Consider the following 27,711-nt stretch of genomic DNA (forward strand, 5'->3'; position numbering starts at 1 on the left):
AACACCAGAATGTCTACAGTAATATTTTATTCGAATGAGGCTATAAAAACAAAACAAATTTTATGGTCAAAATAACTGCAATTACAACTTATTACAAATCTACTTACATATCTGTGATCTAACATAACATTTACTAGATTTTAAGAATTCAGGCCCAGGGACAGGCATGGTGGCACATGCCTTTAACCCCAGCACATGGGAGCAGAGGCAGGTGGATCTCTGTGAGTTTGAGGCCAGCCTGGACTACAAAGTGAGTTTCAGGACACCCAAGGCTACACAGAGAAACCCTGCCTCAAAAAACAAAAAACAAAACAAAACAAAAGAATCCAGGTTCCAGTATGTCAATCTGGCAGAACACTTGGTCCAGAAGTACAAAACCCTGGGTTCAATCCCCAGCGCACGCGCGCGCGCACACACACACACACACACACACACACACACACACACTTAAAAAGTCCAATAAATCCAGGTGTGGTGGTGCACACCTTTAATCCCAGCAGTCAGGAGAAAAAGGAGGGATCTCTGTGAACCAGAGGCCAGCCTGGGCTACACAGTGAGACACTGTCTTTAAAAAGTGTCAGTTCATATCACGCTATTCAAGTGCACTTGGCAGGATCAAGTTGAACTTCTGGGTCTGAACTAGCACAGGGCCACAGGCTACGGAGACAAAACTCACACAGACCTTTCAGTCGCTAGAACTCTGGCCTATTAATCCGGGAGCGGCCACAGGGCCCACAGGACACCTCAGGAGGCCAGACCCCCAGGGGCGTACAGACCAGAGACAGTGTGCACCCTTCACACACACCCCTGAGCCACAGGACCTGGCGCTGCCTTCCTGCTGACAACCTTCTTCACAGGGCCGGGCCTTGTCCTGAGGAAGAGCACGCGATTGCTTCTGCTCTGCTCCCGTATTCCTTCTCTTACATGACTGTGAGGAAACGGAAGCCGCTTCATCAAGGAAAGATTTATTCTGGTTCAAGCTTTCAGAGGGTTCAGTCCATCATGGGGAGGCCATGGCACTGCAGGGCAGTTCGCATCACGGAGACCAGGAAGCAAAGAGAGACAGGAAGCAGTTGTCAGAAACAATCACCCCTCCTCCGTGACCCATTTCCCGGGCTCATCTCCCGAAGTTTCCAGAACCTCCCAAAAGAGTGCCAGCGGCTGGGGGCTAGGATCTGCTCCCTGTTCTGAGATCAGATCCCAAGACCAAGGCTGAGACCCACGCTTCCCACCAGCCTTGGTCCTTGGTGAGAAGCAGCTGTTTCTAAGTTTGGGGCCATCCAGAGGCCATCCGCCAGCCGTGGCGACTCTGCAGATTATCTCAGACTTCCTGTCCAGCTTCAGACAGTCCTAACAGCTATTGTGAAGCCACTCCTCAAAGACAGCACCCTTGGGGCCAGGGCGATGGCTCTTCAGAGGGTGAAGGTTCTCCCCTCTAACCTGCTGGCCTGAGTTCAATCTCTGGAACCAGCATGGTAAAAGGGAGCAACTCCTGAGAGCTGTCTGCGCGCGCACGCGCACACACACACACACACCCACCAATAAACAACTATAAAAAGGAGACAGCAGCTTTGGCCTTCAACCTGAGGGGCAGGGTAATGAGAGTCTCAAGTCCCTGTCACCTACTTGTAGTCACTTCCACCAAATGAGGACCTGACAAGGCCCTGCCCCTACTTCTGCAGAGGCAGCCGCTGACCTGGAACTCGGGCACAGTCCCTGGCCTTCAGCTGTGGGGCCTGGGGAGTGTTTCCCATGTCCCTGGCTCTCATGCCACCTGCCCCTCCCTAACTAAAGTGCACTCCAGGCTCTTTCCCTGAAACAAGCTTGGTTCCCGGAGCCCTGAGGACCAGTGGCGGCCCATACAATGGATACACTTGGACAGGTCACCAAGCCACTAGCTGAGGAGCAGAGCTGGTCTGTTCAACAATGGCGATCTCCCTGAAATAGCGTGACAACTCTGGGACAAGTGAGGAGAACACTGGTGATGTGGTACCCGCACAGGTTTGGCAAGGTCCTTAGGTAGCAGCATGCATGGCGACAGCATCGGCCTCTCATTACTGATGAGCTCCTGAAGACGTCACTGTAGAGGAGGAAAGGTCGCCGTCTCAGCTCCGGAGGCTCCAGTCCAGCTCACTCTGCCCCCTGCCTTTGGGCTGCTGGTGAGGTGCCACCTCCCGTCAGAAAGCATGTGGCAGAGGAGGTTGCAGAGAGAGAGAGATGGGGCTGGACTCCTGCTGGCCCCTTTGAGGGTATGCCCTCCGACCTACTACCTCCAGCTAGGCTCCACCTCCCCATGGTGCCACCAGCTGGGAACTAAGCCTTCTGCAGCTGAGCCTGTGGAGATGGTCAGATCTGAACCGTAATGGTGGCGTCAGCCCACATCAACCACACACAGTTCCGTGTCCTCTTTTCTGAGGCGCCCTTACCCATGCGGTGATGGCTGCTATGCAGTGCCTTTGGAAGCCGAGGCCGTGGCCTCACGGCACAATGATGGCACCCCTCTGTGATAACCAGCCTTTCACAGAGACACTGCACCTTCTGTGTTTGACTTCGCCGTCTTTGGGGCTTAGATCTGAGGATCCCCACCACACCACCACAGCCAGGTGAAGGTTCACGCCTAACTTCAACAGGTTTAAATTCCTGCAGTGAAACTTTATTCACATTTTTACATTGTTACGTTCTGAATTGGTACAATTCAAAACACAGACGATAAATATACAATGTATCGATGAGAACAAGCCAGCTAGGATGCAGTCAGGAAGGGTCTGAACACAGGCCAAGGGACTCGTGCTCACTTAGTCTCCAGGGCCCTCATAAAGGAACCTGGGTACTGGGGGTCACGTCCAGGTGGGCTCCTAACTGCTCATCTTCTTTGGCTTCTGTGTCAGCTTGCTCCACAGCCTCTCCAGTGCCACTTTCCCCATGAAGAAAGTGATGGCAAAATTCCGCTTGTACCAGTCTCTACGGAGAAAGAGGCACTGGTCAACTGCAGGCACCGGGCCCTGGATGTGTGCTCGATTGACTCCCCACTCCAGCCGGCCAGCTCCCCTCTGTATGGAAGGCTCTGACTGTCCTCTGGCCTTCACTGAAGGTTCCTAAGATCCCCTCTGAAGCCAGCAGCATTCCTAGACAGGCAGTGATAACAGGAACATAACCTATCAGGCTTTCTAGGGTCCTGGGGTAGGGAGGTCCTGCTTTGGTCTAGTTTGTATGAAAAGTACACAGCCAAAGAGCTCCACAGTAGGACACCGAATTGTCTTCCTCTAAATCCCCTTTCTCCTGGATGACAGGTTTCTGATCCTCTCATACACACCCTGGTGGAATTTGTACAAAGAAAATACACAGGCTGGGTACAGTGGCTCACGCCTGAAATCCCAGCACTCAGGGACAGAGGCAGGTGGATCTCTGTGAGTTTGAGGCCAGGCCAACCTGCTCTACAAAGCTAGTCAAGGACAGCCGGGGCTACACAGAGAAACCCTGTCTTGAAAAACCAAAACCAAAAAAAAAAAAAAAAAAAAAAAAACCATGGCTGCTGCCTGCAAGTCATTCAGTGGAGGCCCACCACTGGTGGCAGCACCGAGCCTACCGGTGAAGTCTGAAGAGCTTACTGCAGGAGGACAGATGCATCTCAGACCCTGGGCACAAGCCCCTGCCGCCCCAAGGCCGCCAGCAGCAGCAGTGCCAGGCCCTGAGCCGCTTCTGCCAGGGCTGGAGCCACTTGGCTCTCAGGACAGAAGGCAGGAGAGGAACGGAAGCCCTAGGGAGGTGGCAGTGCTCGCCAGCCAGTCTGAGTCCCCAAAGTCCACATGAGAAGCTCACTACTCAGCAGCTGAAGCAAGTCCACTACCAAGCAGCACCCAAGCACCCGGGAAAGGCTGTGGGAGTGCAAGCCGCCACTCCATGCGCCTCAGGCCAAGCAGAGCCACGTGGCTCTGGCAAAGCACATGATCTGATGTGATCTCTGGGGACAAGCCAGCTGAGCCTTCCTGTTTGTGTTCTGAGGCGGCCTCCTGAGAGCAGCTTTCACTGAGCCTGTAGGGGGCAGCAGGGCTCTGTGTCCTCACGCTCAGGAGGCCGGGTGACCGGCTCGGTCAGGTACTGCCCCACAGACACCGACTCCAGGCCTGACCGCCAGCCCTGCCTTCTGCCCTCATCACCCCCACTGCCGCCCATGCTCTCTGAGACCTTGCACTCTGGCCACACCCAGCCCTGCCACTGCTGTATTTTAAAGCAAATCTCAAGTTGCATTTTAACTGCTTTACCAGATATAACAAACAACTAAAATCTTCTTAAAAAAAAAAAAAAATCAGATATATCAGGCCAACCATGGTGGCCCACACTTTTAATCTCTCAGCACTTGGGAAGTGAGTGTAGGCAGAATCTCTGTGAGTTTGAGGCCAGCCAGATCTACATAGTGAGTTCCAGAACAGCCAGAACTACACAGTGAGACACTTTCTCAAAAAAACCAAACCAACCAACCAACCAACCAACCAAATAACAACAGTAACAAAAACAAGCCAAACCCGGTGTCACCTGCTTGTTAATTCTAGCACTCCTACGGCAGAGGCCTGGTCTGCTGAGCAAGTTTCCAGCGGGTCAGGCCTGTAGATGAGACCTTGTCTCAAACATAAGTAAATAAATAAAAAAGACCACGAACTGACAGATGATCGTCTAACTCATGGCCGCTGTGCTGGGCTCCCAAATGTCTTCGGCACACACCCCACATATGCACACCCCTTTGCTGTTTGCCTACGGTCTGTATTAGATTTAGAATCCCAGACACACTACAACCCCACCTCTCATGAGAACACCTTTCAGGCCTGGGCTGTGCTCCCTCCTGATCTGTCATCCCCAGGTAGTTTCAGCAGCCAGGGATGACAGGCATCTAGATCTCTCTACCAACAGGAAAATAATCACTCATAGTGTGTTCTTCCCCTCCCCCCCAAGACAGGGTTTCTCTGTGTAGCCCCGACTGTTCTGGGACTCACTCTGTAGACTAACCTGGCTTCAAACTCACAGAGATCCACCTGCCTCTGCCTCCTAAGTGAGAGGATTAAAGGTGTGTGCCACCACTGACCAGCCTGCCTGAGTGTGCAGTAAGAATTTTGATTGTGTTTTTTCTTTTCCTTTTTTTTTAAAGATTTATTTATTTATTATGTATACAGTGTTCTGCCTGGTGTACACCCACATGCCAGAAGAGGGCACCAGATCTCACTATAGATGGTTGTGAGCCACCATGTGGTTGCTGGGAATTGAACCTTAGGAAGAGCAGCCAGTGCTCTTAACCTCCAAGCCATCTCTCCAGCCCAAATTTTGGTTTCTTTAAAAACAGAAATGTGGGCTGGAGAGATGGCGTGCAGGTATACATGCGGACAGAACACCGTATACATATAAAATGAATAAATCTTTAAAAAAAACAAAAACAAAAAACAACGAACCCTAAATAAAAACAGAAATACTATGTGAATATGTTTTTGTTTTAATCCCAGGGGTGGGATATGGGCTGCTTCTGACTGACCACAGTAGCTAACTCTGATTTGTCTTGTGCTCTGGCAGGGCTGTGGTTCCAGATAGCTTACGTCTGGAATTCCGGGAACTCTTCAGAGGGTATAAATCGGAGAGCCCTGAGGGGCCTGGAGTGGCTGCTGATCTCCTGCTGCTGTTTGCTTCTGCTGCTGTTGCTGCTTGCTGCCGGCCTGATTGCTGGTTGGAGATATCCTGATCAAACCCTCCCCAGGGAACCCCTAATCAGCAGGAAGTAGTCTAATGATATCCCCGCCCACTTTCTCCTCTCACCTTCTTTCTCTCCTACCTTATGTTGAGGGGCTGGCAGGGATAGGGGTGACATAGGGAGATCCAATAAAGCAGTCAAAAGTCCAGCTACATGAGTGTCCATAAATGTGTTTAAAATGTGGTTACCTTTAACTACTACTGGCACAGGGGCAGGCAAGCTTTTCCACGTGTGGCCAGGAGGAGTTAGGACCATTCTGTGAGTATCAGCACAGACACGCGTGTACAGTGCCATTCTGTACCCTGTACATGCAGCATTGTGGGAGGCTGACTCACTGGGGTGCAGCTTCTGTGCGGGCCCTGCATGGCTCTCCTGTGGCCCTGGATCTCTACTGACCTCCTTGCTCCCACCCAGGCCATGTCCTGACTGACCCGACAAGTCCAAGGAAAGACACTTAGGGAGCGTCTTCCGGACACTTCAGAAGCGCTGTGGGTGCCATGCACACACTGAGGCTGACGGTTTAGTTAAAACTGCAGAGGGAACCACAAAGTCACGGAGCCCCCACCTCTACTGAAAACAGCAAAGCTGTTAGACTAAGGCAAGAAACACCCAGATGAGGATGCGCTAGGTGACCCTCAGGGAAGACGGGAACGCTTACCGGTTATAGCACATGTGCTTCTGGAAATTCTTACTCAGAAACTCCTTATAAAAGTCAGCCATCTCCTCCGCATCCAGCGTTGCTCTCTGACCTAGAAGTAAATTTCAACTTAAATGCGACAGGACACGGGGAGAAGCTGGCAGTGCTGGCGCACACTCATCACCCTAGAACTGCTGGTGGAGAGAGGGGGCTCGGGAGGTGGAGGCCAGCCTTGCTTACAAGGAGATCCTGCTATGGGTCAGGGCACGTGGTGCCGAGTCTAAAGACCTGAGCTGATTCCCTGGGACCCAGAACGTAAAAGGAGAGAATCAACTCCCACTAACTGTGCTCTGACCTCCACAAGCATGCCAAGGCTGAACCACCCTGCTGCAGGATATCTGGTCACACTGTGAACCCTGAGATTGTGCTGTTTTCTGGAAAAGCCTGTTTCTAGTTGTGGTGTGGCCAGCCCTCACATACACCTTTAATCCAAGAGCTTTCTGCTTGCACAGGATTAAATAAAGTCAACTACAGAAAAGAGGAGGAGCAAGCAACCAGCTGACAAGGAGTGAAGAGAGAAATAAACAATGGCGTAAGAGGGAGTCAGGAGGATGGAGAGACGGGTGCATAGGAAGAAGGGGGGACACGCAGTCTGAGGTTTTCTGGAGACATGCTGGGGAAGAAGGCTGTTTTCTCTTCTGGGGCGTATGCTGAGCAGGAAGGCCAGCTGCCTCTCTGCCACTCTTCGCACCAGCACGGACTCGAGTCTTTATTGGGGAAAATCGAACTATTGAGATTGTGTTAAGAACACCATCACCGGGCTGGAGAGATGGCTCAGAGGTTAAGAACACTGGCTGCTCTTCCAAAGGTCCTGAGTTCAATCCCCAGCAATCACATGGTGGCTCATAACCATCTATAGTAAGATCTGGTGTGCAGGCAGAATGTTGTATAAATAATAAATAAATCTTTAAAAAAAAAAAAAAAAAAAGAACACCATCACCACCAACCCCGACACACATAAAGATTCTCTCTTTTTTTTTGAGACAGGGTTTCTCTGTGTAGCCCTGGTCATCCTGGAACTCATGCTATAAACAAGCCTGGATGCAAACTCACATAATCCTCCTGCCTCTGCCTGTGGAGTGCTGGGACTAAAGGCATTCGCCACCTCGAATGGCAGTGGTGGTGCATGCCTTTAATGTAAGCACTCTAGAGGCAGACGTAGGAGGATGTCTGAGTTCAAGCCCAGCCTGGTCTACAAAGCAAGCCAGGGCTACACAGAGAAACCCTGCCTCGAAAAAACAGCAACAACAAAAACCCAACCATCTTATAATTCAAATGGAAAGTCAAAGAATTTAACAGTCAAAACAATGGGGGCGAGAGAACAGGACAACGTTAGCCTTTTATCCTAGCAATCAGAAGGTAGGGGCAAGTGATTTCCATGAGTTCAAGGCCAACCTGGACTACACAGTGAGTCCAGGCCAGGCAAGATTACATAGAAAAACCTTGTCTCAAAAACTAAAACAAACAAAAGAAAGAGACAAAGCTCACATGTCCCAACTCCAGAACTCGTATGGAGCTGCAGCGGCGGGCCGCGCAGCACTGTCGCAGCCAGGCGGGCACGGGTCAACCGGCAGAGCATGGGCCCAGGGATGAACCTGAGCACAGTGGGCAGCTACAGCCAGTCCGCACTGGGGGAAGCAATTGTGTGCCCTGAGCCAGCACACACACCCAGGCACCGACGACAGCTGTAGCGGGGACAGGTGACGCTCTCGGATGCCCCACCTGTGGCTGCACCCACTCTCAGGACTAACCTACTCATGAAAACCCAAACGGTCCTGGGGTGGGCACTGGCGCAGAGGCCAGGCTCAGGGCGACGGCAAAGGAATGAGACTCCGAGGTAGCGGAGGGTGAATGAGGGATGGGGTACCCTGACACGGAAGCTGAAAGCCAAACACCAACCACCTCCTGAACTGCGCGGAGGGCAAGGCAGAGGCCACGCGCTTCTCCTCCAGGCGTGGGTGCGATGCGATGCCTCACGGAGAGCACTGCTGCACAGTGCACCTGTGGGAGCCACCGCCCCTCACCCCCACCTGGACACGCATGGCCAGAATGTCAACACCGAGTGGGAAGACTGGTTCAGCTCCACAGCTGCACTTCCGTGTCCAGCCTCGGCCTGCCTCCTATTAGGAGGGTGTCGTGATCTGCCATCCTCTGTGCCTCAGTTTACTCCATGGTGCAGACAAACAGCACGTGTGCCATGCACGCCTGCTAATGCACAGAGCGCGTGGAAGAATCAAGCCCTTGTCACGAGCTCAGCAGTGTTCTCCACTGTGCTGACCACACAGCACTTTTTTCTTGAGATGTGTTTGTTTCTGACTCAGCCTTCCTGCTGTCCCCTCTGCCTAGAGGACTCTCCTGAGGAAACACACACACACACAGGACACTGTCAGGTGCCCACTCACCTCCCTAATTCCCTGCTAGTTCTGTCCAAGGGTCCACATGCGAGAAGTGCAGTTTGAACCCACCTGTGTGCTGCCCCTGCTCTGTTGGCTTGTCAGCCCCACAGTTCTGCTCTACCCACCCCATCCCAGTGGCCAATGGATGCCTCTATGAACACAGATGCTACTCAGATGAAGTGAGGAGTGCCTACCACCGAGAGGTAAGGAACGCCAAAGGCTCCCAGGGAAGGTGATGGGTAAGCTGGTCTCAAAGGAAAGACACAGGCAGGTGGGGAAAATAGGAGCAGACTGGGGGCACCAGGATGGAGCCCAGTGGGGACATGCTTCCCGGGTGGCAGTCTTAGCTGATCCTCAGAGAAGGGAGTTCCCTTTGCTCCAGCAGCACCTCTGAGCCTTTCATTACAAGGGAGGGACTGTCAAAACAGCAAGCTGTTCCCCTGGCAACAGCAGCACTGGCTGTTTCACTGGAGGGACAGGCTCCTCCCTGTTGGCCTCGGAGACTCACACTGTGTCCTCCCTACGCCTACTTCTTCATCTAGTAAATGATCAGCACAGCACAGCCTCACAAAAGCTTCTCTGATACTTGACAGTAGTTGGAGTGGGGAGAGGAGGCTCCAGGTAGGCTTGCCATTGCTGCAGTCAGTGTGCACAGGGAAGGGTGGAGGCAGGCAGAGCTGCACACCCCTGATGAGTCCCCAAGAAGCTCTCAGACGGGCCTAGGGTCCCCCCACAGGAACCCCACCAATGCTGGCCAAGCCATTCTTCCTCCACATCAGCATCTCTGCCTCTTGTTACTGAATATAAAGCAAACTGGAGCAGGGAACAGGGTAAAGAGAAGGGCTGGAACAGGAAGGGAGGAGGAGGAAGGGAGAGGGAAAACTCAATTTATTACATCGTTACTGAAAACATGTGGGTGTCTCACAAACGCCATCTGAGGAGGATCTGTCTCCATGGCTCCCTCTTTTCTGGATGCACAAACACTGGTGCAGTCAAAAAAAGGGCAGGGAAGACTCCCTCCTGCCACCGCTGTCCACAGATGACATTAGGGCTGCCTGCTTTCTGCACTTGAAGTCAGTCAGTGAACTTCCCACACTGCAGCAGAATTTGCAGAACATTCAGCCAGCAGGTGGCCAACTGCTCCATCTAGTCTGCAATCACTGGGCATCCAGACATCGCCACTTTGCAGTTAAAGACAGCCTGTAAGGAAAACTTGCTGAACTCACTGTCCCATTAGGGCGTCTTAGAGATGGTCATGGACATTGCTTGCTTTTTTCTAGAAAAGGGCTAGGGATTTCAGCCTGCCATCAGCCACCAAAGCAACTCCACCAGGACTAAGTGTCGATGAAAACTTCCCTATAAATTCAGAAAGCAGACTGACGCCTTGCTGCTCTGTTTGTCCTGTTTGTTTAAAGCTTCCTCCTCGAGCAGTCAGTCCACAGGTGTTGTTATTAAGACAAATTTGTTGCAGCCTGTTTAAAAGTCCAGATGGTCTATGTCATCTTGGCTACAAACACCACCCATCTGCTACTCAAGACGAACTGTGTGTGTTTTCTGGACACTGACCCCTTTGTCTGGCCATCCCTCTGGGCCTCCTTCATCCTGCGTTCCCATGGCAGCAGCCAGGCTAATTCAACACAACCCCATCTCTGTCTGCTAATCCAGGGCCCAGCATGGCTGGAAGCTGGCCTGGGGTTGGCATCACTGGACAGAGAAATAAACAGGGAGGCAGGCGGAGGGCCAGATTGTGTAAAGCAAGAGAGGGGCAAGATAGGGCAGGAGAGGATCTTAAGAACAAAGGAAGAAGCCCTAGGGTGGCTCTGTCCTCCTGTCTGAGGACAGCCACTGCTGAGGCCCTGCTCCCCACACCCCAGGACCATACGAGGAAAAGAAAGGCAAAGGAAAAAGGAAGAGCTAACCCCCGAGAGGCTGCAGAAGGAAAGAGGAGAGGGGGCCAGGAGCTTGTGGGAACCCGATGGCACACATACACACAGGAACACAAGTCTGCAGGCCGGTGAGATGAGAAGTGAGGACACAGGCTCTCTGCCCCTGTGCATCCCCTCTCTCACAACACCAACACGGCGCCAGCTACTAACCTGACTTGGTTCGAAGGCCTAAGCCTTTAGCTTGGAGTCTTGAGTAAATGAATTCTTCTTTTTCCTGAAAGGCGACATCAAAACTCTCTTAGCCAGGTGTTTAGTACACACCCATACTCCCTGAACTTGGGAAGTGGAGACAGGAGTATCAGGAGGTCAAGGTCATTCTCAGCTACAAGTTTGAGCCCACCCTGGGTTATATGAGACCCTGTCCCACAAAATCAAAATTAATTTAAAAAATATTAAAACCCAAACAACTGTGTTCTTAGGCAGGAGAGGTGGTGCATGCCTGTAAGCTTAGCTCCTCAGGAGGCTGGGGCAGGTGTGAGTTCAAAGCATCATGGACAACTTAATAGGCCTTGATCTTAAGATAAAGATTAAACAGGGCAGAGTACCTGTTTAAAGTGCAAAGCCTAGTGCAAAGCCCTAGGATTAATTCCAGGCACTAAAACAAGAGGAGAGAGACGAATTTTTTCTCTTGCTTTCTACTACTCTCAGCTTGAGCACAATGCTGAGAAGTTTGGGGTACATTTCCTGAGAAGCATGACACTTGTAAAGCCTGGTTTTTAAGATTTGTTTCGTGTGTATATATGAGAGTCTGCATGCGTGTCTGTGTACAACATGCATGCACAGTGCTTGAAGAGGCCAGAAGAGGTCACTGGACCCCCTGGAACAGGGTGAGACACTTGTTAACTGCAATGCGGGTGCTAGGAATTGAAAGTGGTCTTCTGAAAGATCAGCCAGTGCTCTAACCATTGAGAGATGCTCCAGCTGCCATCAGAGTGGGTGTGAAGCCATCTGAGCCTGGTTAGTTTTATGCTTGACACAGGACTTTTCTCATGTAGCCCAGGATGGACTTAAACTTGCTACATAGTAGAGACTGGCCTTGTCTTCCATACAGTTACATGCTGCTTTAATACAATCTCTTTATCTCCTAAAGCCTTTTTTTTTTTTTTTTTTTTTTTTTTTTTTTACAGGATATTACTATGTATCTCTGGCTAGTCTGGAGCTCACTAGGGTGGAAAACTGGCCTTGAACTGGAGATCATCCTGCCTTTGAAGGCCAAGTGCTAGGAATAAAGGAATGCATCACCACACCTGGCTCCTAAACACACTATTTAAGACAAAATATTCTACATACTCACACAAACCCCAAACAGAAAGGCTACAATGTAAACGCTAAAGATTTAGTGCCCCCAAGTGGCTGAGAGTATTATTCCTCATGGAGCTGAACCCCACATTTACCTTATTGAAAGACAAATTCTGGTTGGCCCAGAACTGCTGGTTCCATTCTTGTGTTTCTTGCCTCAATTCTCTAAGCCTTTGTTCCAAGGGGGACTCGTCTTCAGGGACGTGAAAATGAACAGGACGAAGGTTTGAGTATTGATCTGGGGGTCCTATCCAGTCATGGCAAGACTGTCTTGGAGGGCAGAATCTTGAGACCTTTAATAAAATGAATGGAATTAACATGCAACTAAACCAGACCCTGGTGTTATAAAATTAGCAACCTGCATTTATTCAAGGCCCTTATCAGCTTACCCTGTGAATTAATGCAAGAAACGGTGAGCATACAGTTAATATTGTAAGATACAGTAGGTGGCAATAAAGTCGGATTCATTGTGGAATTCGAATGTATCGTGTGTGTGTGTGTGTGTGTGTGTGTGTGTGTGTGTGTGTGTACTGTGCTCTTGTGAAGATACTACTGAGGCCAGTTGGTGGTAGCGCACACCTTTAGTTCTAGTGCTTGGGAGACAGGCAGATAGATATGTAAGTCTGACCTACATATCCAGATTATCCAGGGTTACATAGTGAGATCCTGTCAAAAAAATAAAATAAAAATAAACGGAGGTGGGCGGGGGGGGAGTTGTGGCTCAGTGATTAAAAACGTTTGGTTCCAAACATCTCCTGGTCCCTTTGCCCTGTAGCCGTAGCTGGGCTGGCAGATCCTGCCCTGTACCTTAAATTCCCCAGCCCAGGGCAGAGCTTCCCCTCTACCAGAGGCTCTTCACTACATAATCCAGACAGACATTTTGTTCCCTCCCCTTCCCTTTCTCCCCCCCCCCCGTCTCTCCTCTTCTCCCCTCCTCCTCCTCTGTTCACACTTCTCCCTTCTCTCCCCTTCCTGCCGCTTCCAATAAACCTGCATTTATATAACTTCTCCATTAGCTCATTTCATTTTATTTTTATCAGAAAGTACGTGCCGCTCTCTTAGCGGATGGATCCAGCAGCCCTCTTCTTTTGTGGTTCACAGGTACCTGTAACTCCAACTTCAAGGGCGTCTAACACCCTCCTCAGGCCTCAGCAAACACACATCACACAGATTTACACAATCATAAATAAAAATAAATCCCTTAAAATAAATATTTAGAAAAATCCAATATTCTAAGTATATGCTTGTTGTTGGGTCTAATTTGTATGTTTACCATATCAATCACCTTTTTTTATATTTACAAAGATTTTATTTTTGGGCATTGTTGTTTTGTCTGTGTGAGGGTGTTAGATCCTTTGGGACTGGAGTTACAGTTGTGAGCTGCCATGTGGGTGCTGGGAATTGAACCCGGGTCCTCTGGAAGAGCAGCCAGTGCTCCTAACTGAATGCCCTCTCCAGCCCTAACACCATCTTAAAACAGAGGCTCTTCCTGTGAGTACTGTTATTCAAAATCAAGTCTGGAAAGATGGGCTGGGATGCAGCTCAATTAAAGTGTTTCAGGTTTGTTGGCAAGAGCTCTGGCACAAGGAGCCACACCTCCAGCCTCTGAAGCTTCTACTTATTACATTCTATAGTTGTAAATAAAGACTGAAACCAGACCTCATGTTTTGCTATTCAGAAAAAAGAAATGATCTCAGCAGAGGGGCTGTGTCTGCAATTCCAGCACTTAGGAGGCTGAGGCACAAACTTATTTTGGCCCTCTATAAACACCATTACCGTGGGAACCAGTTCCTCCACACTGGCCCCACCCTTGATCTTCTGCACTTCTGCCCATACTACTCCAGGCTGCAGCCAAAGCAATGTCTAAGTGCTTTCTTTGAAAACCCTGGCTGGGGTGGGGTGGTGGGGTGGTGGTGGGGTGGCAGTGTCTGCGGCATTGTGTACCTGTAATCCCACCCCTCAGGAAGCAGAGGCAGGCCGATCTCTGAGTTCAAAGCCAGCCTGGTCTACACAGAGTGACTTCTAGGACAGCCAGGGTTACTCACAAAAGAAAGGAAAGAAAACCGAAATGCCCTCGGCAAGGCTGGAGATGGCCCAGTGGTTAACAGCACTTGGTCTCTTTCACAGACCCCAAGAACAGTTCCTAGTACTCATGTCAGGCAGCTCAAAACTGCCTGTCTTTCCAGGCCCAGGCGGCTCTGACAGACACGTCTAGACTTTGTGCGTGCCTGCGCTGCTGGTACATATACCCACACTTGTACACACACCTAACTAAAACCATTTTAATACCCGCCCACCCCAAACAGGGTTTCTCTGTGTACTCTTGGCTGTCCTCAAACTCCCAGAGATCCTGCTGCCTCTGCCTCCCTGGGTGCTGGGATTACAGGCATGTGCCACTGCGCCTGGCACATTTTAATTTTTTAAAGTTTATTTTTATGTGTACAGGTGTTTTGCCTGCATGTATGCTCAGTACCTGTAAAGGCCACAAGAGGGTGTCAGATCCTCTGGAAATAGATTTATAGTCCATTGTGAACTATATAGGTGCTGAGAATTGAATCTGGACCCTCTGTAAGAACAGGCAGTGCTCTCAACCATTGAGACACCTTGTCAGCCATAATATTTTTTAAAATTTGTTATCTTTTCTTGTGGTGCTGTATCAAACTCTGGACCCTACCCATTCAAGCTATGACTGAGCTACAGACAGTCCCAGTGTCCTCAGTGGCTTACGTGTGTGTGTGTGTGTGTGTGTGTGTGTGTGTGTGTGTGTGTGTGTTTATTTGTTAGGGTTGAAGGTGTGAGCACCAGTGACTATGCCACAGAGCTATCTCCCCAACCCAGGCTCAACCATTCCATCACACATGGCAAGTTTGGATAGGGGAGCACCAACATATTCAGACGTTTAAAGAGCAAGTCAGACGCCAATGGCAGGTGTCTTCCTTGATCACTTCCCACACCGTTATTATTTGAAATGGGTCCTCTCTCCAAACCTGAAACTCGCCTAACTGGCTAAGTTGCTGGCCAGCCGATAAGCTTCAGGGATCAGCCTGTTTCCATGTCCACACCCACCACTAGGATTATAGCACACTGGATTTTTACATGGGTACTAGGGATCCAAAGTAAGTCTTCCTGATTGTGTGGCACATACTTGACCATATAAGCCATGTCTCTAGCCTCCCAACTCGCTGGCTTTGGCTGGCTTTGAACTCACCAAGATCTGCCTGCCTCTGCCTCCCCGGGATCAAAGGTGTGCGCCACCAGGTCCAGCCCACTCTTTTCTTCTTACAGTCTCCATCTCCAGGAAGAAATGTTAAAGCCAGGTGCAGTGGCTTTACATGCCTGTAACCTAGCACTCAGGGAGGCAGAGGCAGGTGGATCTCTGTGAGTTCGAGGCCAGCCTGGTCTATAAAACCAAGACGGCAAAGACCACACAAAGAAACCCTGTCTCAAAACACTGAAACCAAAACAACAAAAAGAAGAAATGTTAAAAGATCCACCCCACATGCACCTTTAATGACAGTACTCAGGAGGGAGAGGCAAGGACATTCCAGGCCGGCCCGATCTACATAGTGCCAGGCTAGCTAAGGGTGCACAATGTGACCCTGCCACAAAATTTAATAACAGGTTGCCCAGCACGGCTGACTGCTGACTGCACAGCACAGAGAGCCAGGAGCGCATGGCTTCTTCACACAGATCTGCTGGTGGCAGCCCGCCTGCTTCCACAGGGCAGCCCCCACACATCTTCGCTCATTCTGTTTTTCATAACTTGAACAAGATTTATCTTTGACTATGATGGGTTAATGCCTCTACTTTCCCTACATGAAAATACTGTGTTTACCAAGTAGGTGCTATTAGGAAAGAAAGCAAGAGGCTTGGGGGAGGGGAAAAGAAAGCCCTTTTGTAAAAAAATAAAATACAAATTTAAAAAGGCCTCCCTTTGTAGAGTGAATAATTACTGTGATTTAGCTCTTACACTGTGCGAACACAATGCCTGGCTTCCTGAAGTGTGGCCAGGAGGGCTGTGCGTGGGAAGGGAGCCTCCCTGTGGGCCATGCACCCTGCAGGGTCTCAGACAAGAATCCAACATGCCTGAGAGGCAAGCCGGGCTGTGGTGTCTCCTTGCAGGCAGTGCTGCACAGCGCAGAACCACAGCGGGAGCAAGACAGCAGGGAGTGTGCATGCTTGCCAGAGGCGGCCGGAGTTAGGGCCCCAGGCCCTACTGCATAAAGCGGTTACATAAACCAGTGAAGCAAGATGCTATCCCTCCAGGCCTGCAAAGGTTTAACACTAGAAAAAGCAAGTCGCAGAATCTGCTATCTTCAGTGTCAAATACAAAGGAGAGCACACAGAACTGACCGCAGCAGGGGCTTCCTGCCTGGGCCCCCCTCCACATTTGCTGCTTTATTATCTTTGTCTTTCCTAACAGCTCCGGATCCAAGGCCCACTTCACAGATGGGCCCTGCAGTGCTGTCTTAGTCAGGGTGACTACTGCTGTGATAAAACACCATGACCTAAAGCAACTGGGGTGGGGGTGGAGAGATAGCTGCTCTTCCAAAGGTCCTGAGTTCAATTCCCAGCAACCACATGGTGGCTCACAACCATCTATAATGAGAACAGATGTCCTCTTTTGGCATGCAGACATATATGCAGGCAGAATACTGAATACATAATTTGTTTTTTTTTTTTAAAGCAACTTGGGGAGGAAAGGGTTTACTTCACTCACAGTTCCATATACGAGTGAGGTCAGGTGCTCACACAGGGCAAGAACCTGGAGCTGATGCAGAGAGCACAGAGGGATGCTTACTGCCTTGCTCAACTGGGCTTCTCTCACCCAGCCTGCCTTCCTAGGGAATCCAGGGCCACTAGCCCAGGAATGGCACCACCCACAACGGGCTGCGCCATCCCACATCAATCACTACCTACGAAAATGGGGCTTGCAACATACAACCAGATCTGACTGAGACATTTTTTGCAAAACAGGATTTCTCTGTGTAGCCCTGACTCTCCGGGAACTCTGTAGAACTGTCCTGGACTCAAACTCAGAGGCCTGCCTCTGCCTCCTGGCTGGCGACATTTTCTTAATTGGGGTCCCCTCCTCTCAGATGACTTTAGCTTGTGTCAAGTTGACATAAAACTATCAGTACCAGTATTTCTTTATTCTTTCTTTCCTCTTTTCTTTCTTTCTTTTCTCTTTTCTTTCTTTCTTCTTTCTTTCTTTCTTTCTTTCTTTCTTTCTTTCTTTCTTTCTTTCTTTCTTTCTTTCTTTCTTTCTTTCTTTCTTTCTTTCTCTTTTGGCTGTTTGAAACAGGGTTTCTCTGTGTAGCTGCCCTGGAACTCATTCCGTGGAGCAGGCTGGCCCTGAACTCAGTTCAGCCTACCTCTGCCTCCCTCCGCTGGGAATACAGGCGTGCCCACTAAATCCAGCTTGTATGTAGTATTTCCAGTTGCCCTTTGCTCTCTCTAAAAAATATCAAAATGGCCTGTTCTTTTAAAACTCAGGCCCAAAGGTCCAGAAGGTTCTCCTAGTTGCTGAAAAGTTTAAACCAAAATAAATAATCCCCAGAACAGGAAAAGTGTTGTACTCATTGTTAAAACGCTAGTTTATTTGGGATGTTTAGGCCTTTACTTCCCTCCACCAAACCCCCCAGCCCTAAGTAGGAGAGAAAGAAGGTTAGTCGGGAGATGGAACAAAGAGACCCCTTTACTTCTCCCGGCTGTTTAGGGTCAATGGGTCTTTGGGTGATATACCAATCTCCATCAACAGCAAAAGTGGCTTCCATGCCGCTGCGTCCCAGAAGCTCCAAACCACCAGTCTCTGGTCTGTTTAAACTGCTACACAACACAGGCCAACACCCTAGCCACCCCTTTTCTTTCTGGGCTCTCAAATTGGTACCCTCAGAGTCCTAGACCATTACCCTCGCTTGGAAGGCTGGTACTGGCTGGCAAAAGCCAGGCCCCTCAGGAGACAACAGTTGTGGAGAAAACTATAGCCCGACTAAAATCTCACACTTGGGATTAAAACAAAAACATATTTACATAACTGAGTTTACAAAGAAACCAAAACTTCCATTACAAAAAAGCATGTTTTTTTTTTGTTTTGTTTTGTTTTTTGTTTTTTGTACCATTGTTTCTCTGTGTAGTCCTGGCTGTCCTAGAACTCATTCTGTATTGATCAGAGAAAGAGACACACAGGATGAATTCAGGCTTCTGAGGGTTGATCAGCCTGTGAGGAATGAAGCCACCTTACAAGAAGCCTCTGTATTGTTACAAAAGGTACTTTCAGCAAGTCAGTTTCTGATACCAAACCTCTCATCTGATCTAGGGGTTGTCTGAAGTTCTCTGCCAGGCTTCCTGGTTTGTCAGGTATGTCTAAGTTATGCAAAGGCTCTGTGAATGCTTCAGGAAGACAACTTCAAGTACCTCAGATAACAATCACTGACTATTTACAAAAGGATACTTCAAAGCCTAGTTGCCATCACTTCGGAATTCACAACAAATACAATGATGCTGCTAAATCGAACTCAGAGATCAGCCTGTCTCTGCCTCCCAGGTGCTGGTTGAATGAAGGCAAGCGAGTGACATTACTGCCTGGCAACATTTTATGAAGTTAACAGTGACTTTTTTTTTTTTTTTTGAGAAAGCATTTTCTCCAAAATTATGTAGCCCAGGTTGTCCTCAGAATTCTCTGTCACTGAGGATAGCTTTGAATTCTAATTCTTTCACTGGAGCATCCCAAGTGACAGGATCGTGGGCATGAGGCACTATACCTGACATTTCTGATGAATGCCAGAGAAGTAATGACATGCCATGTCAGGAGGCCATGGTTCCAGTGGTGGACAACAGGCCTGTTCAGTGTACAAGTTTTCAGGGTTTTTTCTTTTGTTAATGATGAGGATGTAAACATCTTGTATATCATTTAAACTTTTACTCCTTGAGCTGGAGATGGTGATTAAGAGCATCAGCTGCTCTTCCAGAAGACCCAAGTTCAATTTCCAGCACCCATACGGGAGCTGACAACCATCTATAACTCCAGTTCCAGAGGACCCAACACACCATTCTTAGCCTCTGCAGGCACTGCATGTACAAATATCCCCATAGGTAAAACACCTATAATACACATAAAAATCTAAAAAATTTCATATAGCCTCGGTGGGGGATCCACGCCTGTAATCCCAGCACTCAAGAGGCAGAGGCAGGCAGATCTCTGAGAGTTCAAGGCCAGCCTGGTCTACAGAATGAGTTCTAAGACAGCCAGGACTACACAGAGAAACTCTGTCTCAAACCAAACCAAACAAACAAACAAACAAAAAAAGCAAACAACCCAGGGTTGTTGAGATTCATTCCTGGGTGCTAGCCTGGCCTGCTGCTGGGTGCCAGCCTGGCCTGCTGGTGGAATGCAGGCAGAGGATTCAAGGTTATCATCAGCTACAAGAAAGTCTGAGGCTAACCTAGGGTACATAAGACTGTCAAAGACAAAAATAAAAAGTACAAAGCAACTAGTACAAAGAGATCAGAAATGAAGGTATGTAGATACTAAAAGTAGGTCTCCTTAAAGCCAGATAGCTAAAGAAAAAAATACGCAGAGCAGGCTAGTATAGAATTTATTTTATTGAAGAAAATGTTTGCAATGTTCTTTTAAATTCTTTTAGTTATTTGTTTGTTTTTGGTTTTTCAAGTTAGGGTTTTTCTGTGTAGGCAGACCAGGCTGACCTCTAACTCAGAGATCTGCCTGCCTCTACCGGGGAGGACTGGGATTAACTGGCATGTGCCACCATTCCCAGCTGTAATGTTAATTTTTTGTTGTTTTTTTTTCAAGACAGGGCTTCTCTGTAGCCTTGGCTGTCCTGAACTAGCTTTGTAGACCAGGCTGGCCTCGAACTCACAGTGATCTGCACGCCTCTGCATGTGCAGGGATTACAGGCATGCCTCCCCCCCCCCCCCAATGTTATTTTTAAGACTTGATATTTACAAAGGGTCTTTGCAAAGCAACAATCTTTCTTACAATCACTTAATTACTCAGGAAACAAGAAAGGTAGCAGCACATAGGAAATAGCCCTGAAGCAAACTGTTTTCTTTTGTACCACCCAATATTTACCATAATGGGGCATTTAGATCCTAAAAAACATAGCACAAGCAGTCAGTGTAGAATTGGGCAAGTTCTGGCTGGTAGCCAGTTCCTCTAGCCATAATCATCCCCACTGCACAGGCTTGCCCCTTGGACTACAAAAGGCTGAAGTGTTACCCTGAGGACCCAGACCCAGGGTAAGGCTTACTTTTTGTTTTGAGAACAGGACCTCACTTTTAACGCTGACCCCCTGAACTTGTTATGCAGATCAGCTTGCCTTTCTAGTTGTGCCAGCATGCCTCCAGCAAGACTCTTCAAAGACTGTTCCCTGTCAGTCTTTTTTCCAGCATTAGTTCACCACCAGGGATAAGGAAGGTCAGACAAGACAGCTCAAAGGGTGAAAGCATTTCATGTGAAAACCTGAGTTCCATCCCTGGGACCTACCATGGATTCCAACCATGGAAAGAATGAAAGGTTTCCAGAACGTTGTCCTCTCAACTCCACAGCACAGTATCACACAGAGTAATAATAAGGAAATGAATGAATGTTAGGGAAAAAGCTCACCACGAGAAAAGCTCTTGGCTGTTACATTTTTCCCCCTCCCAAAGCATGCATCCATCCATCTATCTATCCATCTATGTTTTTGGTAGACCTGGCTGTCCTGGAACTTGTGCTGTGGACAAGAGTGCCTTCCCTTTTTGGGGGTTTTTGGCTTTGTTTGTTTGTTTGTTTGTTTGTTTGTTTTGGAGACAGGATTTTCTCTGTGTAGCCCTGGCTGTCCTGGAACCTGCTCTGTAGACCAGGCTAGCCTTGAACTCACAGAAATCCACCAGCCTCTGCCTCCTGAGCACTGGGATTAAAGCCGTGGAAGCTCTATTTTCTAGAGACATGAGTGAAGGCTTGTTTCTTGTACCAGAGAACTGAGCCGGAAGCCAGGGTCATAGGCAACAAATCTAAACTGTTGACAAAACTTCAAAACCGTAATTATAATAAAAGTGTGCTAAGACACAGTAGGCACATTCGCAATTTTTAATTATCTCTCTCTTTGTCCTCCTTTAATTATTGTTTAAACCAAGTTCTTCAATTTCTGTCATTAGCCTGGTGGCAAATGAAGTGTTAGTAGGCACTGTTTAATGTTTTATCTGCAGCCTTAGTCAGCATTTTCGCCTGACCGATAGACTCAAAACCTAGGCCTCCCTTAGACAAAACATCCTCTCGCAAAGAAGTGCAACTGATGGACCTTTGACATTGTGCATATTTACAAGCAATGTGAAGTCTACAAAACTGCGATGAGGAAGTCAGCCAGGGAGTTAAGACGAACACTAATCTTCTTAATGAAGCAAAAAATGGAAAGTACACACTTCAAGAGCTGTGTAAATACAGACGGTCATTAACTTGGGAATAAGCAAGATCCGCACTCTCCATAGCGGTCCTCTACAGTGATCATCAGTCCGCCGGGTAGACGCCGTCGTCCTGGGAGGTGCTCGGCGACCTTCCTCCCTGCCAGCGTCCCCGGCGTCCCGCTTACCCGGCTGGACGCAGCATCCCTGCGCTCCGAACCGCGCTCACGGGCCAGCCGACCGCCGCCGCCGGAGAAGAAGCGGCAGAGAGGCAGTCCAAGGGCTTTGGTTCCGGGCGGCAAAGCCGCCATGGTCCGCGCGCTCTAGATTTCGCGACGCACGGCAGCATCGCGACAGTGGAAAGGTCGGCTTTACGGCAGCGTCGCAAAGTCGGAGGCGTCGCGCGGCGAGGCCGACCGTGCGCATTCCCGGAGAGAAACGTCGGGCGGCGGGGCCGGCACGGGACGGGGAGAGGAGCAGTTTTCCCCGGGCTCCGGAGCCGTGTGGCCCGCTCCGCGAGGGCGACGGCAGCGCGGCGGAAGCGGGGGTGGCGGAGCGCGATGGCGCGTGCGGCACAGGTGAGCGCAGCGCGGGCACGCGAGCTCCGTTCTCCCCGACTCGGGCGCTTCTCCGCCCTCGCTGCGCAGGCCCTCGCCCGCCCCGCTCCCGTTGTGAGGTCAGGCGGCGGCGCGTCGGGCCCGGCCGAGACGCCCGGGAGCGGCCGCCGCGGCCAGTAGCTGCCGCCGCCTCCGCCGGGGGCCCCTTCACCGGCTGCCCGGGTCAGACCTAGCCGGGAAGGGCGAGGGGGATGTCGCTGGGGGTCCCGCTCCGGTGCCGCTCCCCGTGACGGGCCGATCTCCCACCTCGCCGCCGTCCGCGGCAGCCAAGACCGCCGCCACCCAGACCTCTCGGGGTAAAAAGCGCTGCGAGGGCCGGGCTTGGACCCTCCCGCAGGGACTGAGTTCTGTGGCCTGTCCGCCGGAAGTGAGCTGTTTGGTAGAAACCTGAGAGCGTGGGAAATGCTCCAGGCACGCTTACGGGGAGGCGAGTGACCCGGTCAACGCAGTCGTCACGTTTTCGCGGGGGAGGGGGGCATTTGAAACCGAGAGCGAGGACTTGCAAGTTTCTTGGTTCCTCTTTTCTGAAAAGTAGATAGTTGGCTCCCTGGCACAATGGTGGTCCTCTGAGTTTGGAAGAGCTACTGTTAACTTTCACAGAGGTACCCTGCTGCTTCCAAAAAACTAGTTTAAGATGTTGAAATCTCAGGAAAGTGTGTTGCTGCTAACCTAGTGGTTTGGCTTCGTGTGAAGTATATGCAGCTCACTTTCATGGTTGAAAACAGAATTCACAGGCCCAGACATCCACCCCAGTCTGGACCCTGAGTAACTTCCATCTGTTCTTAAAATCGCTCCCATATTTCCCTACTTCCCTTTTGCTTTTGATTCATTGTATCACTAAGTAGGCCAGGCTGATCTTGAACTCATAATTCTCTTCCCTCTGCCTCTCTAATGCTGGGATTGTAGGCGTGTTTCAGCACACCCAGCTTGCTTTGTCCCTATTTCCAGGAGAGGAAGTTGACATATAAATGACATCTTCTCTCTCCTCAACTATGTCTTTTAAATCTTTGACAAACCTTTTGTCTGTGTGTTTTAGTGCATGCCCAGGTGCCAGGGTTCAGCCTCCCCACCCCCATCATTTCTGTGGTATCCTTTGGCTTTGTTTTTTGAGGCAGGGCTTCTCATTCTGAAGCACCTCAAGTAGGCTAGTCTGGCTGGCCAGTGAACCACAGAGATGCATGTAGCTCTGCCTTTCCGGCACTGGTAGTGTAACTGAGTACCATGTTGCCTGGCTTTTACATTTTATGTGCATTGGTGTTTTGCCTCCGTGTATTTGTGTACTACGTGTGTGCCTAGTGCATGTAGAGGCCAGAAAAGGAATCAGCTCCCTGGAACTGGAGTTATTGTGGCCATGAGCTGTGATGTGGACGCTGGGAATCAAGCCCAGATTCTCTACAGAGCATCCAATGCTCTTACACTGAGCCCTATCTCCAGCCTCTTCCCTGGCTCCAACTTGAACTTGACTGAGTGCTAGCTCCACAGCCCTTGTAAAAAGAGTGCCTTTTAAAAAGAAGTTTAGAATGGGTTGATGTAAACATCCTGCAGAGCCTGTAATACATTCTCATTCTTGCCATCTTTCAGTGCTTGTGCATCTGAACACAGAAGTATGGAGATGGGAAACCAACACCCCTCTATTAGCAGGCTCCAGGAGATCCAGCGGGAAGTAAAGAACATAGAGCCACAAGTGGTTGGCTTCAGTGGCCTGTCAGATGACAAGAATTATAAGAAACTGGAGAGGATTCTGACGAAACAACTTTTTGAAATAGACTCTGTAGATACAGAAGGAAAAGGAGACATTCAGCAGGCTAGGAAGAGGGCAGCACAGGAGACAGAAGGCCTTCTCAAAGAGTTGGAGCAGAATGCAAACCACCCACACAGGCTTGAAATCCAGAACATCTTTAGTGAAGCGCAGGCCCTCGTGAGAGAAAAGATTGTGCCCTTTTACAGTGGGGACAACTCTGTGACTGATGAGTTTGAGGAAGCCATCCAGGATATCATTCTGAGGCTCACACATGTTAAAACTGGAGGGAAGATCTCCTTGCGGAAAGCAAGGTACTACGCGCTAACCAAGATCTGTGCAGTGCAAGAGATTATGGAAGACTGCATGAAGAAACAGCCTTCCCTGCCACTGTCTGAGAATGTGCATCCTTCTGTCTCCAAGATCAACTCTGTGATGTGTGAGGTGAACAAGGCCAGGGGCACCTTGATCGCACTTCTGATGGGCGTGGACAGTACGGAGACTTGCAGGCACTTATCATGTGTGCTGTCGGGGCTGATTGCTGATCTAGATGCCCTAGACGTGTGCGGGCGGACAGAGATCAGGAATTACCGGAGAGAGGTGGTAGAGGACATCAACACATTACTGAAATATCTCGATTTAGAAGAGGGAGCTGACAATGCGCATGCATTTGACCTGGGACAGAACCATTCCATCATAAAAATAGAAAAGGTCCTCAAGAGGATGAGAGAAATAAAAAATGAGCTGCTCCAGGCGCAGAGCCCTCCTGAGTTGTTCCTGAGCTCCAAGACAGAGCTGCAGGGCTTGATCGGACAGCTGGATGAAGTAAGTGTTGAGAAGAACCCCTGCATCCGGGAAGCCAGGAGACGAGCAGTGATTGAAGTCCAGACCCTCATCACGTATCTGGACCTGAAGGAAGCCCTTGAGAAGAGGAAGCTGTCCCCTTGTGAGGAAAACCCGCCGCATAAGGCTGTGTGGGGTGTCCTTGGAAATCTGTCCGAGATCCAGGGAGAAGTCCTCTCTTTTGGTGGAAATCGAACTGATAAGAACTACATCCGTCTGGAGGAGCTACTGACCAAACAGCTACTGGCTCTGGATGCTGTTGACCCACAGGGGGAAGAGAAGTGTAAGGCTGCCAGGAAACAGGCTGTGAAGCTGGCCCAGAACATCCTCAGCTACCTTGACCTGAAGTCTGATGAGTGGGAGTACTGATGGACCAGGAGCTGATCTTGCTGGTTCGCACTTTATCTACTCTTAAAGAGCTTTCATTTTGTGGAGCCTAAATGTAATTTCTATGTGCATATTCAATCTCAGTATTTATGATTTAATCAAATTTTATTCAGTATTTCTGCTGCTTTTGATGTTGCAAAACGAATATCATTATAGCACATTAACTTTTCCATCTGGCTCATTATCCTTACAGTGTGTAGTTTGTGTTTATTTTGTGTGTTTTTAATGGGAACATGAAAAGGGCAGCATTCCTGATTTAAATGGTTTGTTTGAGCATTAAATGCAGAATTTGAGAGTCTAGAAACTTACCTAACTCCAGCTAAATTAGGAGGAGGAAATTCCAGGGCTGAATAAAGTCCACGCACAAAAACAGTACAGAGATGTTTTATTATGCTAAACAAAGCTGGGCCTTTTTAAGTTGGAACGCCTATGGGTCCTGCCTAATTTTATGGGGTAGGGTTTTTGTTTGGATGCTATGTTTTTTTTCATAAACATTTTTGCTTGAAAAAAAAAAAAAACTGTTCCCCTGTGCTTTTCATTTTAGAGGAGGAAATCTTGTGTACAACACACATGAAATTAATGAAGCCTGACAACTAAAAATTTGAAACTGCACTGAGGGTTTAAGCATCAGCTAATCGATACCTTCAAGCTATTTTTGCTTGTGAGATCTCAACTTAAAATTCTCCTTATTAGTTAATAAGGCTAGGGAACATTTAAATGAAGAAAAGAGCAGTTGCTGTCTGCCTGTAACTGCAGGATGGATTTGCAGTGTCCAGTGTGGGTCTCTCCTGAGCTGATCAGGAGCTACCTGTAGCATAAATGGAATGGAGTTCCCTGTCAGTCAGAGCTGTGAAATAGAAAAGCCTCTTTTCTGTTCCCTTCACCCTTTGGTTTTTCGAGACAGGGTTTCTCTGTGTAGCCCTGGAACTTGCTCTGTAGACCAGGCTGGCCTCGAACTCAGAGATCTGACTGCCTCCAGAGTGCTGGGATTAAAGGCGGGCACCGCCACTGCCCAGCCTAGACAAGCCTTTTAAGCATAACATTTACACCATGACACCAGAGACTTGTAATCTGGAGGGACTGCTCTCTGCAGAGGCCAGATGGCAGTAGCTGCTGCTGGCACCTAAATATCACCTCTACCCACTTGGGGTGAGGCCGTGGGGTGCCTGCTGATGTCATATTTTTGTTTAAGTATCCAGTTTGATGGTTGTCTATTAATGCTAAAAGGAGCTCCCCAAAATTCTGCAGTGCCTAGATAGTGTGGGCCCCTGCATTATAACAGACCCGTTCCCAGGTCATGACATGATCCTGTGAGACCTGACCTTTCCAACTTTCGTGAGCTGTGGGTTTTTGTTTTTTTTCCACAATATTTTGGAAACTTTAAAGGAAATTCTCTTTAAACAGCAAAAAACATGCATTAGCTTTACATGCCTGATCATAAACATATAGCCCTAAGCTCCTGTGCACATCTCATCAAAAGCCCACCATAGCTTCCTGCTGGAAATGCTCTAGAATAGGTCCTGAGGGCTTCTGGCAGTGAGCCCTCCCCACTGCCAGCCCTGGAATTCTCAGTTTGGTCGGAGCTGTGCTGTGGCATGGCCTTAGAATGCTCAAGTCTGACTTGAACTCCAGGGAATCACAGTACATGAAGCCACTTTAGCTGTACCTTTCAAGAGTTACATAATTCTTTAACTTCATTTTTGAGAGTCACATGTCAGCCTTTCCTCTCACAAAAGTGTCCACTGTTGTCCTGTTGAAGCAGATTTTTGTCTCTTTGAATTGGTTTTGCTGTAACCTGCCAGGGTACCCCACATTGCTGAGATGGAGCCTTGCTAAGCACAGGAAGCTCTCCCCCAGGCCAGTAAGATTTCCTTTGGTTCTGGAAGTAGCCACATGACCTCGTGTGCTGTGGGGATAGGTTGTGTCTTGGGTTAGATTTCTTTGGACCCAGTTGTCTGATACAAAGAACAAAACAAGGTTCAGACTGCACTTTCCTGTCCCTCTGGAGCCCTGTGTATTGCTGTGGGCTGATTTGTGGACATCTTAAACTCAGTCTGTCACTGTAGTGGCTTCATATGTGAAGAAACTGCTGCAAGGAGAACCTCTCCAGATAATCGTGGCCTTTGCCAGCCTTAAACATGTCATGTCTGGTTCTATAAAAAAGAAAGTGGGAATATTCACTATCTTGCCCAAAATTCAGATAGCTTTGCCTTTAGTTCATTCTTTGCCCTCTTAGATGAAAATCTGTGACAAAGTCACTGTTAAAATAAATGGAACGAAAGTGTATTCAGTTCGGTTTAATGCTTTCTTTTGCTAAAAATGCCTGTATATTAATTTTAATGAAGTTCAACCAGTTTCTGTCTCTCTCTTTCCCTTTTTTTTTTTTTTTTTTTTTTTTTTCTGTTTTTAATTTGAGGCTGTCTTTGAACTCCTGACCCTCCTGCCTCTACCCCACAAGCACTGGGATGGCAGGTGTGCACAGGCATGCTTGGCTTCTTGCTACTTTAATGCAAAGTCCCCTGGGTTTTTTTGGTTTGGGATGGGCTTTTTCTTTTTTCTTTTTTTTTTAGTCTCAGCTGATTCTGTACATGCAGATTGATTTTGTTTGTTTTCTTTTGAGATAGTTTCACTATGCAGCCCTGGCTGGCTCCACAC

The 27,711-nt window shown here is 48.9% G+C and overlaps 2 protein-coding genes across 8 annotated transcripts; one reads left to right on the forward strand and one right to left on the reverse strand.

Moving 5' to 3' along the window:
* On the reverse strand, nucleotides 1-21,854 carry LOC129665896 (cytochrome c oxidase assembly factor 8). Of its 6 annotated transcripts, none has more exons than XM_055592804.1 (6): nucleotides 21,660-21,853; nucleotides 12,165-12,362; nucleotides 10,921-10,984; nucleotides 6,390-6,480; nucleotides 1,994-2,080; nucleotides 1-1,019 (listed from the first exon to the last, which is right to left on the reverse strand). In XM_055592804.1, exons 1-6 carry the CDS (start codon nucleotides 21,780-21,782, stop codon nucleotides 1,001-1,003), a joined length of 582 nt encoding a protein of 193 aa, XP_055448779.1. In that variant the 5' UTR covers nucleotides 21,783-21,853; the 3' UTR covers nucleotides 1-1,000. The 6 variants fall into 6 exon arrangements, with proteins under 6 accessions (XP_055448779.1, XP_055448781.1, XP_055448777.1 ...); XM_055592805.1 differs by lacking the exons at nucleotides 1-1,019; nucleotides 1,994-2,080 and adding exons at nucleotides 2,939-2,961; nucleotides 5,580-5,703; XM_055592806.1 differs by lacking the exon at nucleotides 1,994-2,080 and having other exon boundaries at nucleotides 2-1,019; nucleotides 21,660-21,851.
* Nucleotides 21,808-27,342, forward strand: Bag5 (BAG cochaperone 5). Of its 2 annotated transcripts, none has more exons than XM_055592800.1 (2): nucleotides 21,808-22,049; nucleotides 23,670-27,342. In XM_055592800.1, the coding sequence occupies exon 2, from the start codon at nucleotides 23,695-23,697 to the stop codon at nucleotides 25,036-25,038; it is 1,344 nt and encodes a 447-aa protein (XP_055448775.1). In that variant the 5' UTR covers nucleotides 21,808-22,049; nucleotides 23,670-23,694; the 3' UTR covers nucleotides 25,039-27,342. The 2 variants fall into 2 exon arrangements, with proteins under 2 accessions (XP_055448775.1, XP_055448776.1); XM_055592801.1 differs by lacking the exon at nucleotides 21,808-22,049 and adding an exon at nucleotides 22,213-22,384.
* Nucleotides 27,343-27,711: the final 369 nt, after the last annotated feature.

The sequence above is a fragment of the Psammomys obesus genome, unplaced genomic scaffold (genome assembly GCF_907164565.1).
Source record: "Psammomys obesus unplaced genomic scaffold, mPsaObe1.curated_primary_1811, whole genome shotgun sequence".
In the NCBI taxonomy this organism is placed as follows: domain Eukaryota; kingdom Metazoa; phylum Chordata; class Mammalia; order Rodentia; family Muridae; genus Psammomys; species Psammomys obesus.

Excerpts from the sequence above, each read along its gene's own strand:
- LOC129665896 (XM_055592802.1), bottom strand. The coding sequence starts at position 21,782 with ATGGCGGCTTTGCCGCCCGGAACCAAAGCCCTTGGACTGCCTCTCTGC. Across the intron at positions 12,363-21,659 it reads GGGATGCTGCGTCCAGCCGG|GTCTCAAGATTCTGCCCTCC; the intron begins GTAAGCGGGACG and ends ATTTTATTAAAG. Across the intron at positions 2,081-6,389 it reads AAGCACATGTGCTATAACCG|TGACGTCTTCAGGAGCTCAT; the intron begins GTAAGCGTTCCC and ends CCTCCTCTACAG.
- Bag5 (XM_055592800.1), top strand. The coding sequence starts at position 23,695 with ATGGAGATGGGAAACCAACACCCCTCTATTAGCAGGCTCCAGGAGATC.